Source organism: Penicillium oxalicum, chromosome VI (genome assembly GCF_001723175.1).
Source record: "Penicillium oxalicum strain HP7-1 chromosome VI, whole genome shotgun sequence".
Lineage (NCBI taxonomy): Eukaryota > Fungi > Ascomycota > Eurotiomycetes > Eurotiales > Aspergillaceae > Penicillium > Penicillium oxalicum.
In genome coordinates, this window is record NC_064655.1 from 3,037,236 (window position 1) to 3,052,537 (window position 15,302).

General features: G+C 52.3%; 5 protein-coding genes across 5 annotated transcripts; 2 read left to right on the forward strand and 3 right to left on the reverse strand.

Annotated features, from left to right (window-relative positions):
- Nucleotides 1-101: 101 nt before the first annotated feature.
- Nucleotides 102-1,636, reverse strand: POX_f08267 (uncharacterized protein; the record flags this gene model as incomplete). Its single annotated transcript, XM_050117044.1, has 4 exons — nucleotides 102-190; nucleotides 319-496; nucleotides 559-1,240; nucleotides 1,371-1,636. 4 exons carry the CDS (start codon nucleotides 1,634-1,636, stop codon nucleotides 102-104), a joined length of 1,215 nt encoding a protein of 404 aa, XP_049967183.1.
- Nucleotides 1,637-1,814: 178 nt separating this feature from the next.
- POX_f08269 (putative acetyltransferase) lies at nucleotides 1,815-2,744 on the forward strand (the record flags this gene model as incomplete). Its single annotated transcript, XM_050117045.1, has 3 exons — nucleotides 1,815-1,975; nucleotides 2,078-2,474; nucleotides 2,667-2,744. The coding sequence occupies 3 exons, from the start codon at nucleotides 1,815-1,817 to the stop codon at nucleotides 2,742-2,744; spliced, it is 636 nt and encodes a 211-aa protein (XP_049967184.1).
- Nucleotides 2,745-3,703: 959 nt separating this feature from the next.
- Nucleotides 3,704-11,856, forward strand: POX_f08270 (uncharacterized protein; the record flags this gene model as incomplete). Its single annotated transcript, XM_050117046.1, has 9 exons — nucleotides 3,704-4,358; nucleotides 4,451-4,604; nucleotides 4,679-7,415; nucleotides 7,502-8,407; nucleotides 8,463-8,566; nucleotides 8,634-8,833; nucleotides 8,888-11,599; nucleotides 11,663-11,719; nucleotides 11,771-11,856. The coding sequence occupies 9 exons, from the start codon at nucleotides 3,704-3,706 to the stop codon at nucleotides 11,854-11,856; spliced, it is 7,611 nt and encodes a 2,536-aa protein (XP_049967185.1).
- A 645-nt stretch (nucleotides 11,857-12,501) lies between these two features.
- POX_f08271 (uncharacterized protein) lies at nucleotides 12,502-13,186 on the reverse strand (the record flags this gene model as incomplete). The annotated part of the gene is made up of 2 exons (XM_050117047.1): nucleotides 12,502-13,032; nucleotides 13,166-13,186. 2 exons carry the CDS (start codon nucleotides 13,184-13,186, stop codon nucleotides 12,502-12,504), a joined length of 552 nt encoding a protein of 183 aa, XP_049967186.1.
- A 523-nt stretch (nucleotides 13,187-13,709) lies between these two features.
- POX_f08272 (uncharacterized protein) lies at nucleotides 13,710-15,196 on the reverse strand (the record flags this gene model as incomplete). Its single annotated transcript, XM_050117048.1, has 3 exons — nucleotides 13,710-14,871; nucleotides 14,945-15,040; nucleotides 15,102-15,196. 3 exons carry the CDS (start codon nucleotides 15,194-15,196, stop codon nucleotides 13,710-13,712), a joined length of 1,353 nt encoding a protein of 450 aa, XP_049967187.1.
- Between the last annotated feature and the right edge of the window lie 106 nt (nucleotides 15,197-15,302).

A 15,302-nucleotide genomic window follows, 5' to 3' on the forward strand; every position in this document is an offset into this window, starting at 1 on the left:
TCTCTCGCTCTCTCGTTCTCTCTTCCACTCCCTCCCCTTCTCTCCTCCAATATATCAACTCGCATTCGATATCATGCCGTCGATCTCGGTATTCTGTTCGTTTAGCGAATGAATGGAATACCCACCGGGGTATCCTGTCGATACTGAAGATACTCTGTGCCGAAGAATTGAATCAAGAAGCTTTCCTCCCCTAATAGTCATACGTGTTCTGTTAGTACCAACTCGATTGTGTGTTTGTTACTCCGTGTAATGTGCGCCACCCGCGTGAGCGCAAGGTGCCCAAAGCTTCCGAGGAATGTTGAAAGCTGATCCACATACGCTTGATCCGAGACGAGAAAAACTTCCACAGCACCAGGGTATAGCCCGCAAAACAGACCACATTGCCCAAGACCAATTGCGTCCCCAGTCCCCACCAAAAGAAACCAAAGTAACTCGGGTGTCGCAGATACCCGTACAGCCCCGATTTCACCAACACATGGCCCTCCTGATGCTGAGACTGGACATGGTGATTGAAATTGCTGGCGGCCTGCGCCATCGCCATCGTTCTCACGACCTGACCCCCGCGACCAGCGCGAGTCCCGCCACGAGTAACAGCGACACAGAGATCCCCGCCATCGGTTCCGTAAATGTCAGCGCCCGCGCCACACGGCTGGGCTGCGGCCAGAAGTAGTGCGCTATGATGCACTCGACCACGGCCGATCCGTGCGCCACGTTATACGCCCATCCGTTGGAGGTGAGCAGGAACGCAGAGACCGAGGCATAGCGGGTGTTGTACCGTGCCGTGACGTAGTACTCGAGGAAGTGGAAGAGACTCAGGGCGGCGAGGAAGAACGGGACGCGCCAGAAGGGGGTCGGGTATAGCGTGCTGAGGAGGATTGTGACGACGGCGGTGCCGCCGAGGGTGATTCCGAGCACGAAGGCGCGCAGAGAGATGCCAGACAGCGATTTGTCACCGTCGGGGAGGTTGGATCGGTCCAGGGCGGGCGCGGCCGAGGCGGAGCTTGTGTCGGAGTCGGAGGCGTTGCTGGTTCGGCGCTGGTTGGGGAAGGATGGATGCCATTCGGATGAGGTGCTGTGAGCGTTGCGCTCGAGCGGCCAGGAGATGTTGGGTCTCCGGGGGTGGGGTGGGAGCTGGAGGATGTTGTGTCCGCCATTTTCATTCTTGTGCTTTTGTGTTTTGCTTTTTGACTCTCTAGGCTCCGGGGAGAAGTCTGTCTCGGGGGCGGACGGGATGGGAGGTCTGGGTCTCAAGGTGAGAGAGAAAATGTATAGAGTGGTTCAGTATCAGAACGAGCTCATCGCCGTTGTGGGTGAAGGCCACGTTAAAAATGAATTAGGGGCCATGTTTCATGGTGTTGGATGATTGGGACTGGGACTCGGGAGGTCGGAGTACGGAGACAACAACAATCAATGTGGAGTTGATTGTTCTCTCTGAAAGGGTTTTTGCTCCACCACCGAGTCCATTGGGTTGGTCAACTCGACAAGAGTCCACGAGAGTCCTACGAGACAGGTTCTGGAACACGGTGATTGGCGCAGAATCCTTGAATCTGTCTGACTCGTGGCTCAGAACCGTCTTGACAGCTGATGACTGGTCCGTAGGAAATGTTTCTTTATCGTGCATTTCCACCCCCCACATGGCTGGCCTACCCCAGCTGGCTAGGTGAAACCTGCCAGGCGTAATGAACTGAACCAAGACGCTAACCTGTGAGGCTCGGTCGTAGTTGGTACTACCAGAAGATCTCCAGCTCGATCCATCTCTTCTTACACTTGCATCATTTCTGCACCACTGGCAATTCCCCCTTTTTGGTCCCACCATGGCCGAACTAACCGAACGGGAGAAGATGCTGCGCGGGGAGCTCTTTGTTTCCTTTACTCCCGAGTTGATTGCGGCTCGCAACCGCTGTAAATATGCCTACACCCGCTTCAACAACGCAGGAGAAGTCCCCCGGAGACATCTCATCGAGCTTTGGAGAGAGTAGGTTGAAAGACCACCTTCCCTCCCATTCCCTTGCAACATCACACGTCACTCTCATCCACTGAAAGAAGTCATCCAGTATCTTCTAACGGTGATCTCTAGCGTGGTTGAAGACAAGACTCCGCTTCCTCCCCCGGTGGAAGATCCCGTCGCAGACGATGAACTCTTCAAGCATGAGCCATGGATTGAACCACCCATCAAGGTAGACTATGGGTTCAATGTCTTTCTTGGCAAAGATATTTTCATCAATTCCAATTGTGTCTTTATTGACACCATGCCGATCACTGTCGGGGACCGCACACTCTTTGGCCCTAATGTCAGCCTCTTCGCCGGTGGTCATCCGGTTGACCCAGCGGTCCGAAATGGCATGGATGGTCCGGAGATGGGGGCACCCATCACCATCCAGGAAGATTGTTGGATTGGTGGCAATGTGACGATCTTGCCTGGTGTGACGATTGGCAAAGGCTCCACGGTGGGTGCGGGCAGTGTCGTGACAAAGGTATGTCTATTCCCGGCGGTTGCATCTGGCAGTCACACAGTGTAGTGCTGCCCCCTTTCAAGTAGCGATGAGCTACTGCTCTGGTTTTGGCATGGCTCTGTGCAGAGTCGCAAATCTGGATTGGCTTCCTTTTCTGCACAGGGCTGGTGTCAACGTGGGTATGCATGCTAATCTCATTGGCAACACAACCAGGATGTACCAGCCTTCCATGTGGTCGCAGGAAATCCAGCCCGCATTATTCGCAAAATTGAGACTGCAATGAGGGAGTGAGTTGGGGTCAGGGTTGGAGAACGATCGGATCCTCTGTCTAGATCCTCTGTGATAGAAGGACTTGGTTGGCACTTGTCTCGCTTTGTTTATCATATCTCTCTGATCACGCGGTCTATGACATCAGGCCTATCGTGCTTGGTACATTTACTTATCAGCAGAGACCTTCCTCCTGCGCACTGTACAGTGCACACTCTATAGTGCAGTAGACCCTGCACCTGAAAACGGGGGACATTGTTGGGGAATCCTATCGTAACACTGGCGAGACAGCTGCGGAGTCGAGGAGATGGAGATGAGACAACCAGTGTGAAACAGATCTGTGGAGGTAGAAGAGAGCTGCCCTGCCCTGGTGCCCTACTCCTGTCCTCGCTCACAGAAACCCGTAGATTCCCATTGAGGAGGAAATCCATCGCCGGTACGTCTGTGCGGCTCCCGTTCCCGTCTCTCGGAGTGGATATATGTTGATCGCGATCAGAGAGGGAAAATGAAAATACAGGTACACGCCAAAACCACACCCACGGCTAGCCAACCAAAGAAAAGACTATCCCATAGCTCTAGAGATCGATCTCGCTGTAATTGTATTTCAAAACGGCTATCACGCCACCAGTAGGGGATCATTGGCAACCGTTCAAGCAGCAGTCCCTCATGAGATCGGTGCCGGTCCAACATCAAAGGAAGATCCGGTTGGCGACCTCCAGGCTCTCCACAAAAAAACGTCACCGGCTCCTCTCGCGGATCGGAGCTTCTGCCACCTCCCAAAAAAGCTGTCGATCACCCGGCGTGCGGATGACTGGCTCAGTCCCTCTCCCCGCCAAAAACACATCGCATCGATCCTCTATTTAGTTTGTCCACACCTCACTTCACCTGCTCCGGTAAACTCCGGCAAAATTCACTCTCTGTCCACCTTCACATCACCTCATCGCCTCTCTCACTCCCTGCCTCTGCTGAAGTCAAAAAATGTCATGGCTGAACCCCCGCCAGCGAGCTCTTCCACCCCGCCTGACGCGCCGCTTCACGATCCCACGCGACCTGTAAACGACTCAATGGAGGAGTCCGGCCCTGAGCGGGTCCAAAAGAGGCCACGCCTGGATAGTGGCAGTGGTGTGAGTCCCTCGGTCTCCATTGGGTCACCCAGTGCCAGCGCTTCCGTTACGGCCCCTACCTCGACGCTGCCTGCGCCTGTGCCTGCGCCTGCTGGGAGCGCGTCCTCGTCGGCACTTGCCCTGGAGATGGACACTAGTCCTGATCAAACACGCCCCGCGAAAGTGACCATCAACGTCAAGTCACCCACCTCCGAGACCGACGCATCAAACCCCAGGCGTGATCTTCCATCCGTCCACGACACCACCTCGACACGTCCTGACCTGACCGAGGCCCGCGCCACTCCCTCGGATATTATCTCAATTTCCTCCTCACCCACCCAGAGTCCAGTGATTCAAGCTGGAGAGCCTGAAGATATGGATGAGAATTGGAGGCCACTGGAAGAAGCCATCCAAGAGGATGAGGTGGTGCAGCTCCGTGGGCTGGTCCCTTCCCTGGTGGACTCTTTCCCTCGGGTGCGGGAAAATCTGAGTGCCCAAGACAACTTGCATAGAATCGTTGCCATCATACAAAAAGGTAAAGACACCCCCGTTTCACGGAGCACAGCTCTGCCCGTGGAGACCAGAATTAAGGTGATGTGAATCGAGCTGACTCGGGGAGGAGAGCAGGGGATTCCCGGGATGTTGATGCTGCATCAGCAGTCAAGATCTGGATGGATGACTGTATCAAGCATCTGGACCGCTTGACTCTGCAGGAATTCAGTGATGCCCAGGAGTTCTGGCAGATGTTTCCAGATGTGGCCGAGAGTATTTTGCGCCGAGGGTATGCCCGCTCCTCTGTTCTCGCCCACCGATAAAGTAATACATTTTTGTGAACACAGGCTGACAGCAGCGCAGGCGGGAATTGTTCATAGACGACGGCTCCGGCAAAAGTCCATGGCTCTGTCTCGAGGAATTTTTCCTCGGCTACATTCGCATCACTCTGCACATGATGCGCCTTGACATCAAGCTTTTAACTCACTCCGCCAAAGACCCAGAGCTTCCGGCGCAGGTCAGCATCTGTAAAGAGTACCTCCAAACCCTCACAGCGGTGGTCTCTTTCCTCAAAACTCCATTTTATCGCGCACTCAGCCGGAAATACCCCGAGGACACGCGAGAGATGCTTCTTCGCGTTCGCGCAAAGGCACTAGAGCCTCCCATGGATACGGCCCGTGCCCTGTCGGAATGGGCAGCTTGCACCCTCGAATTGACCCCGCGCCACCCTCATCTGGCTGGCTTGCTCATCCAAGCCATAGCTATCGCCAGCGCTCTCGTTGATGGCTCCCTGGAGCGCAGCCAAGGCTTGGATGGGGATGACACAGACACCTCCTTGCCCAACACCCCTCCAATGCAAACACTTTACGACTTGGTACGGATGGTCGATATCAAATACCAAGAGTGGATCAGTAAAAAGGCGGCGTTTGCCACGAGCGACCTGAGTGAACAATTGATGCGCGTCATCTCCACGCATTACAAGCACCAATGCGCACGAAATACCGATCTGGTGAACAAGCTCTCCGAAGATCTGGCCATCCCCCTCCCTGAAGATGCTAGCTCGGCCGACAAGTCGTTGATCATATTTTGGACATGGAAGCTCGCGGTGCTCAAGAAGCATATCATGGACGGGCGAATGGAGCTTCGCGTTCACGGTGTCGAGGCGATGCAGTCCGATTTGGTTCACGTGTGGCGATCCAGTATCTCATCAAACCCCGACGGCGCCCACCTGCCATTTGTGAAACGGCTGGTTCATTTCATCTTGGACCACAAGATTGTGGATTATCTTGTGGGCGTCGACTCCCACCCTCAACTGATCAGCCGAAGTAGCAATATTGTTGGCTTCTTGATTGTGACAGACACATACACCGACGCAGTGACGGACATCATCTGGCAAACTGTGACCGAAAGCCAGGATAGCCGGATTGTGTCAGAAGTCCTGTCCATGCTGATTCGAACGTTCAGCATGCATGTGACGGCGTCCCCACCTTTGCTCTACATCTGTCAAAAGCTCCTTCAGCTACCCCTCAGCCGATTCGATGCGAACATGCTCGAATTTTGCAACCGATTGCTGGATCGGATGTGCGACAGTCCCGCGGATCGACGCCCATCGGGCGGCTCGGACTTTGAATGCGTCGATACAATCCCTCTGGAACTCTGTGTCCGCCTGATTCGCGGCAGCACCGCTTCGCAAGAGGTTCCAGCGGAGCAGAAGAAGGTCCTCCAAAAGTTCGGATTTCAGAAGCTTGCGGGATTCATGGCCGTGGGTATCAGCGACGCAGACCGAATGGCCATTTATGAACAATGCATCCAAGACATTGCCGACAAGAACGAGTTCACCGCGGGAAGCATCCAGGTCCTGAATGCTCTGGTCTCCACTCACGATGGACAAGAAATCCTGAAGCTGGCCACCGAGTTCAACTTGACCAGTCTGGTGATTGAGGACATGCTGAATGCCGTCAGGATCAATGACGACGGTTTCGCCAGCACCACCTCCCAGCTCGAATTGCTGTCGCGCCTGAGCATTCTGTTTCGCCTCATCAGCGTCGCTCCGGAGACCATTACGCCTGGGCTTGGAAAGGCCCTTTGGGATGACGTTCTCTTGTCCGATAAATTTGGCCCAGAAAGTCGCAATGCCGTATGGAACATGATGACCACGGCGCTGAGTCAATGCACCCAGACGAACCCGTTTCTGGATAGGTGTCTTCATGAGTATCTACCCGACCTGGCTCCTCAAAACATGACAGTGGAAACGTTGGCATTTTCCAAGCAGGCTATCATCTACGAAGTGCGATGGAATCCGCCGGCCCCGGCGGGTGAGAATGAGATCGTTACAATTCCAGGAGTGGAGCGAATTTGGTCTTTCATTCTCAATGCGTTGCCAGGCACGGTTGAAGCCCAGGCCACCGAGTTTGCCGTCCAAATCTATCTGGATCACGGAATCATTTCGAACTCACCGAATTCTGCAGTCGAAGCTACGCATGTCTCACTCGTTGAGCGATGCATCGATCAGCTCAAGACGGCTGCCTCGAGCTTGAAGGCTGTGGCCGACACTAATGGGGATTCATCAATGGAATCAGACACCGAAACGGGAGAGTTGAATCCCGATGAGCTGAGATTTAGACGTTCATTATGTTTCCTTCATCAGCTGCTGTGCGGTCTCCGTGCTCGCCCGCGATACAGCTCTCCGAAGGGTTCTCCTCCTCCGCTGCCTGAGCAGCCGGTTAGGGGCGAAACGATGAATCTTTCCTGGCAGTCGTTTAATGGGACTATCAGTTCCAGAGTCCAGCAGCTTGCCATCGGGGATCTGTCAACTGGTGCGGAGCTAGCCGAGAGACTGGCACAGCTCACTGGCTTTTCGAAATTCACAGTGATTGCAGGAGGTCAGCGACTGGACTTGATGAAGGATTCTGAAAGTGCCCTGCGCGACATCAAGGCTCTACAAGCTGGTCTGCTTTTGGTTAGAAAAGCACCTGATGCGAAGGAAATTCCTCGAGCGAGCGCCGGAGGTCTTCCCCTTACGTCGGTCGATTCAGAGGTCTTGAAGCATTTTGATGAGCTTTACGACCTGCTCAATTTGAATGATTATCTTGCACAAGAGGTGGGGTTGATTTCCTTCAGTGCCAAGTGCGGCTTGGGGCTGTATCTGCGCTGCGAATACTCATGCTAATTGAACGCCATTCTTAGATTTACGAGTTCCTCGTCACTTTCCCACCGCAGCCGCGAGTGCGAAACCTTGTCAAGTCTGAAAACAGCACCGCCAAAGAGCTGTTCCCCTTTGACAAACCATTCGTTGCCTTCTACTCTTTCAGCACTCTATTGGCATGTCTCATCGAGGAAGGCATTGAAGATAAACCGAACCAAGGTTTCATTTCGCACAGCATGAAGCTTCTTGTGTCCTTCCTGATCGCAGACCAGTTATCAGATCCCATGGCTCTTAACCGGAATCAGTTCTACCTCGCTTCGGTGGCTGTGGAATGCCTCCTGGATTGCATTGCCATTTGTGATGTAGCGACTGGAGAAATATCAGTGGCAGAAGACAACGCTGCATTTGCAAAGAAACTTCATCAATTCATCGAGGCTGGACGCGCGTTGATCACCACGAATCAGTCGTACGATACCGTCAAGGTTCAGAAACTGATCTGTAACTCATTCGGTGTTCTCTTGGAAGGGTCATTCCGGGACCACTTGTTCTGGAATGCAGTGAAGCAAGAGCTGAACTTTACCACACTTATTCAAGCATTGCTTCTCAAAGAATCGCGGCAGTCAATCCGTGTTGATGTCTCAGAGAGAATTCGCAGGGCATGTAGCTCGACGAAAGCAGGCAAGGTCTCTCAAAAGGACAGTGACTCGAACGAGCAGACCACCTCAATCGCCGAAAGCCCCATCCGCATCGACATGCTTGCCACAATCTGGGAAGCCTTTATTCAGTCCATTAGTGTGGCTTCCAAGTACGCCTCGCAATCTGCCGAGTTCTTCAAGGTAGTGATCTGGGGATTCCGAGCGGTTGTAGATCGATCTCCTCAGGATATTGTCCTCAGCGAATATTTGAGGCAGTGGAGTCAAGTGATGTTGAACCACGAGACAGTGGAGGTAGGCTGTGCAGTCACCATGTCTTGGAAGGGATCTGCTGCTAATATTATTTCAGTTTATCGGCCGCGAGCCAATTGATAACCTCGTCTTTGGCATAGCAAGCCTTTTGGAGCAGTGTCTTGAATACGCAGACACGGCCAAAGTTGAGCTGCAGACCTTGTGCGTATCATCGAATCCTGTCTACTGTCTACCTTGACTGACCAACGCTGGGGGTTCTTTTACGCAGTAATTTTGCTGAGCGAATCATGACCAAATATCTTTTCCCTGAGCTTGCCAATGATGCCGACGAAATCATTATTCCGCGAACCCCTCTCATGCACACCGAGACACGCCAGAAACTGTATCGTGTCATCGGTCTGCTTTGCAAGCAGGATGATGAGAATGTCGCCAGCATCATGCGGCACTTGGAAGGGATTGTTCCTCGAGGTGAGCTCGCGTTCCCTTGAACTTGTGGATTCAGATACTGACAGACGTCCTTAGATGAATCTTACGGTCTGACATGGAGCCATGACCGCACCAAGATGATCCGAGCCTATGAAGGATATGCAGGTCTCAGAAATCTCTCGAACACTTGCTACCTCAATTCACTGATGACGCAGTTGTTCATGAACACGGAGTTCCGTAGATTCATGTTGGCGCTCAATGTGGTAGAGCCCAATGGATCTCAGAAACTCATCGATGAGACACAGAAGCTGTTCGCCTGGATGCAGGACACCTGGATGAAGAGCGTCGACCCGGAGGGCTTCGTCGAAAGCATCCGGACATATGACAATGAAGCCATCGACGTCACTGTTCAGATGGATGTTGACGAATTCTACAACCTGCTGTTCGATCGGTGGGAAGCTCAAGTCATGGGTTCAGAAGACAAAAAACGGTTTCGATCTTTTTATGGCGGACACCTTGTGCAGCAGATCAAGTCCAAGGAGTGTTCTCATATTTCTGAGCGTGAGGAGCCTTTCTCTGCAATTCAATGCGACATCAAGGGAAAGGCCAGTCTGGATGAAAGTTTGCAGGCCTATGTTGAAGGTGAAATCATGCAGGGAGACAACAAATACTTTTGTTCGAGTTGCGGTCGCCATGTTGACGCGGTGAAGCGAGCGTGTTTGAAGGAGGTTCCGGACAACCTGATTTTCCACCTGAAGAGATTCGACTTTGACATGGTCACGATGATGCGGAGTAAGATCAACGATGAGTTCAGATTTCCAGACACGATTGACATGACTCCATACAATGTGGAGCATCTTTCTGACCCGGAAACGCCCATCGAGCCGGACATGTTCGAGCTGGTTGGCGTGCTCGTCCATACTGGAACCGCGGAGTCGGGTCACTATTATTCCTACACCCGTGAGAGATCCTCCAGTTCGGGTGCGCAGCAATGGGTCGAATTCAATGACTCGGACGTTTCCAGATTTGACCCAGCGACTATTGCCGACCATTGTTTCGGCGGAGATGCCCACGGCACCGGGGGTGTACAAATGAATAAGGTCTGGAACGCGTACATGCTCTTTTACCAACGCGTACATCCCACGCCGCAAGTGAAAGAGGAATCGCAAAGCGTGACATCTAGCTTTCCCCCTCGAGTGCCCTTACCGCTGGCCTTTGCCAACCACCTCGCCATGGAAAATGAAATCTTCATCCGCACATACTGTCTGCTGGAACCAAGCTATTCAAAGATGGTCCCAGATCTGCTCTCCCGCGTGCGACAAATGAGCACTGGTTTTGAGCGGCAGCATCAGCTACAAATGATGGGGATTGAAATTGGGTTGGATACTTTAGAGCAACTTATGGCTCGGACAAAAGAACCGGTGGGACTTCTACGTCTCCATGAGGAGCTTGCGGCGCTCATCTCAAATCCTGAGGGTGCACTCTGCGCTTTGCAATGGTTCTCCCGGCGATCGACGTCAATGCGGAATATGATTCTTCGAATCTTCCAGTATGATGTTCGACAAAGGGAGGTGTTGATCATCCTTGATGCAATTCGGTGCCTGAAACTCTCTCTGTCGACCACGGATCTCAACACAGACAAGTCTCGGGATTGGCAAAAGGAGCTGGAGGAAGCTGTCGGGAAGATTGTGTCGCTGCTGGCGGACCTGTGGCCCGCATTGCAGACCATCCCCCGTGCCTGGGATGAATATTTTGATTTCCTGGTCAAGCTGACCGAGGTGAGCGAGGAGGCCACAAACGCCACATTGGAAAACGGAATGCTCGTCAAATGCTTGGAAATGATCTGGCTTGACTCTGAGGACCGTAAGAACCTCAGACCCCGGTATCCCGGCTATTGCAGGTTGCTTGAAAAAGGGCGACAGTTTTCGTATCGAAACCTCATGGCTCTTTGTGCGGTACTTCTTCAACGAGTCGACTTCCGTCTCCCACCCACTGCGCCTAATACGCCTCGAACAAGCTCCCCTGACGGTCGTGTCTCACTCACCATGACGGAGAACAGGTTCGTGAAGCCATTGGAGTTCCAGAAACAGACAGATAATAGCGCGGTCCTCTTGTTCTTGATCAAGCTGCTTCAGCATGACTACATCTGCTATCAATCAGAAGCTGCCCAAATGATTGTCACTTCTCTTCTTGTGTGTGAGCCAGACGCGGGCCTCTTCCCTCACATTCTAAAGACTTTTGAGGTCGGCTTGCGGTACTCACCCGCCGAGCTTTGTGTCCCGTTCCTCGATTGTGCGGTCACCTTTTGCAAGTTCGCACCGGACGAAGAGGCCATCCTCTCATTGATCAGTTTTGTGGCCAAGGGTGTGGACTCGCTCAACAACAGTGCAGGCAATGAGCATTTGGAGTTCTTTATCCATCTGTGCAGCACTTCTAACGAGCGATTGGGCCTGGACACCGACTGGTTCACTGCGGCCGTTCAAGATCAGATTCCCGACTTTGTTCCGCCCTTGCTGACATACAATCATCCCAATGTCCGACGACGCACGACAGAAGTTCTGCGCAGCTTGCTTTTCATTGATTCCAGCGAAGGCATGCCGATGGAGATGCAGGCTCGACTTACTAAACTCGGCCGCGAATTAACTCATGCCTGCATTCAGCGGGTCACCGGCGCATTTCTCGATGGCCAGGGCCGAAATGTTGAATCGCGTATTGTGCAGCCTATTTCGGCGACAATCACACATTGCGTGGATACATACTTTGATAAGAATGACGAAGAGGATCAGAAAGTCATTCAAAATGCGAATGGTATGTTTCTCTGAAGTGCCATGCTTTCGAAGGTCACTTGCTTACACACGGGGTTTATTGCAGCGTCTTTGCTTCGCCTCCAGGAATTGACGATTGAGGTCCCGGATGATCTGGTCTCAGGTACTTCATCCCCATACACATTTTACCGCATTTCCTAATTTGGAAACCCAGAATCGGATTTTGCCTCGCCCGAGGAGTGGGAAGCCACGTCTGCACTGGCTAGTGACTCGGATGTTGGTCTCGCCGGCACTCCATGAAAATGGCACTAGATTAGTCCTCAGGCCCGGCCTACCTGCATTTACGGTCTTTGAAATTCGGCGTTTCTCGATGTTGGCCTAAGCGGCGTTCCTGCCGTTTAACGGCTTTTGGGTTACATGTGATTTTTGTGTATCTTGCAGGAGGAGCAGGAGGTGCTCTATGATGGCAAGAACCTTTTTACGATTTGATGATTTAAGGCGTGATTTGAGGTTCTGCATTTCTTCAAAGACTGGCGTTGGAGGGGCAGGCAATACTCATGGCATCTTTGCCTATGATGATAGGAATCGCAATAAATGGGCGTTGGACAAGGGAGTTCATTTCTTTTTGCGTGATATGAACGCCATTTTTTGCTCTGAACTTCTCGTTCCTGCCATGCTCTGCTTGAGAAAGAGTCGACGGAATGAACAGACAGTATGTCATTTACGAAGAGTAACGAGGACTCTAGAATTCGAGTATTGAGATGTATGCGCGAAAACGTAAGCACCACAGCCCGTTCTACCCGAGGTAAGAACAACCATGTAATCATAATGTCTTCATGTGGTCATGTCATCAGACGGAATTGAGTTCAATCCTCGCTATCATCGAACTGGGTCCTAGTCAGAAAGGGCCCGGACAGCAATGACTTCCATCCTGTCCCCAATCCCTCAACGCAGAGGATTCATACTAGTCAGCACCTCCTGAATAATCTCCTGATCTTCCAAAATATCAAACTCCGCCTTGTTCATATCAATATGCTCGGGCATGATTGTCAAAGACGAATCTCCCCCAACTACCTTGCTGTAAAAAGCGACTGTTCTCCGATACACAATGCCCCCAAACACTCTCACCGGGTGACCCCCTCGACGACGCGGACCAAAGATCATATCCAGGTACATCTCCAGATGGTCAATCCAGTCCTGGATCCCCTCATGGCCGTTAGTTGCCTGGGAGGCTGTGCGGCAGATGACAACTAGAAAGGCCATGTGGATGCTGCTGCTGACATGCTGGACTTGGAGGTCGAACCAGAGGTCACGCTCGTTGTTCCAGCCATGTTCGCGGGGAGTGATGAGAAAGCCGTGAGTGACGGGGAATTGGCTGGCGAGGATGTTGTTCCAGATGCCTAGGATGAGGAGATCACGGCCTGGGTGGTAGGGGTTGTGTTGTTGGATGGCTTCTTGGATGGGGGGATAGGACAGCTGGAGAGTGAAGTGTAAGGTTAGTAGAGGAGGATAGAGACTGAGAGGAAGGGAATCAAAAAAGGAATGACTGTTTCTGTTGAAAAGATTGCGTGTCGTGTGAATAGGGGGATGGATTTCAAGTTATACGTACGTAAGGGTTCATCGCCTCCATTTTGATTCACAAATGCAGGATGCTGATGCAGGAACTGCTTCTCGCCGTTAGGAATGATAAAGATGGTAAGATAAGAGGCTAAAGAATGGGGGATTCAAGGGAGATGGTGTGGTTAAATGAGAGCACCTAAGAAGAGAAGGAGCGAAAGACGAGAACTTGTTCAAGGTGGACAGGTCTAGGTGGTTGCCAACAATGTCAAGAAACCTACGTGGGAAGATGCGTTTGCTTCGCCAGATGTTGAAATGCACAGAGCCCTTACGGGTTGTAGGGCGACTCCTTGTCACTGATGGTTCAGAGATCTCGTCCAATATACAAACAGAACTTGAATGGTACCTGGTTTGAGGGAAGCTACCTCAAGTCAGTGTTTGCTGAAGCGCATCAATGATTCATGAGTAATATGCATTGAGTAACAACTGCAATTTTCGCCAGGCGCCAGCGCCAAAACCAACAATGGAACCTCCTGTCTAAATTTATAAATGCCCGGCTGTATTATTAATGTCATGGGCAACTTCACTGAGCCAAGTCAAACATCTTCAAATTCTTCATCGTCCTCGTCAGACTCTTCATCCTTCACTTCTGGCTCGGTCTTCCCATCTGGATCGGGTTTAATCAAAGGCTCAGCGCTGACACCTGATTCAACCTTGATTCTTTTCATCGCAGGACCATCGTCGGCGGGAGTAGAAGGAGTGCCAACAGAAGACGGGGCAGCGCTGGAGGTGTCGAATTCACGTTTGACACCAGAAACCCCAGAGGGCGTTGGTGCACTGGTCGGGCCAAGCCCAGTGGCTGGGGTGCCTGGACCACTGGCACCAGAGACGCCGACATCTTCAAACTCATCATCGAAATCGTCAGAGTCTTCCGCACTGCTGGCATCCTCTTGCGCTTGAAGAGCCTTCTCTCGTTCCATCTCAGCGTAGTAGGCTGCGATCTTGTCATCCTCAGCCTCCAAACTGGGCTTATGCTCGTCCTCATCGAGCTCGGGCTTGATCGAAATGCCTGCTTCGGTCTTCACTTGAGTCGGAGCAGTGGCATCAACAGTGGAGTGAGTGTGCCAGACGGGCAAAGCGTTCTGCTTCTCGACCGCAGCTTTGCGCGCAGCCTCTTCTGCTTGTTCGGCCGCACTCTTCTCTTCACTCGACGTGAGAGAGATTTCCAAGGCTGCAGCATCAGTCTTAAGATGGCCACGAACCACATCCTGAGCCTTCGGTGGCACAGGAACGGCTGTGCGAACGGGGTGGGTGCTCTGGTTGCGTGGGACCTCGACTTTGTGGTCCCAGGCGGTATCAAAGTCGTTGGGCGGAATCTCCACTGAGTCAATCTGCTTCAAAAGCTTGAGCATCTTGTCCAATTGGGCCATGAGCTTGCTGTTCTTCTCATGGCCAGTGCGATCAATTCCCTCTTCGCCCTTGATATCCTCGGTTCGCTCAAGGACGGCCCCACAATTTTGACATTCAAAGCCTTCGTCCGAGACCAGACTTAAAACATCCAGTTCGGTCCATTCAGACAAGCAACGCGGACACATATACTCCTTGCGCTCTTCGCTCGGTGTGTACTGCTCCTTGATCGTCGAGGTCAGCCTGGAGACCTTGTATTTGATCGCATCAATGACCGGATGAAGTGGAATGTAGTAGTATTCTCGATTCACCGGACGCGTTGCACCATCGCGAATCTCGGCGCGTGTGCTCCTGCAATCGAGAAACAGTTATGCCGGATTAGCCATGGGTTGCGACAATCAGAATGATACGATGTGAGCCATACACTCCTATGAGACGATCTTCCCGAAGGCGCGCGCAAAGCTTTCGCAGGTCTTTCTGCTGCATACCCATGAGAAAAGCAAGATCTTCAGCATGAAGGCTATGAGAAGTCAGCACATGCCCGCAATTCAATCCGAGTTCCCTAAGCAAGAGTCTCGTACACTGAATGCAGAAAGAGCGCATCGACGATCAGAATATGGCGAGTCTCGTAGAAGGCGCGAGCGACGCTTCGAATGAGAGTGTTGGCAAGATCCATGATTGCGATGAGTGCTTGGACGGGGTTGGCAGCGCAAGGTATATCGTAGCTAATAGATTAGCCCGAGGGCGCAATTTCAGAAGACAGAGCTTCGTGGATCCTTCAA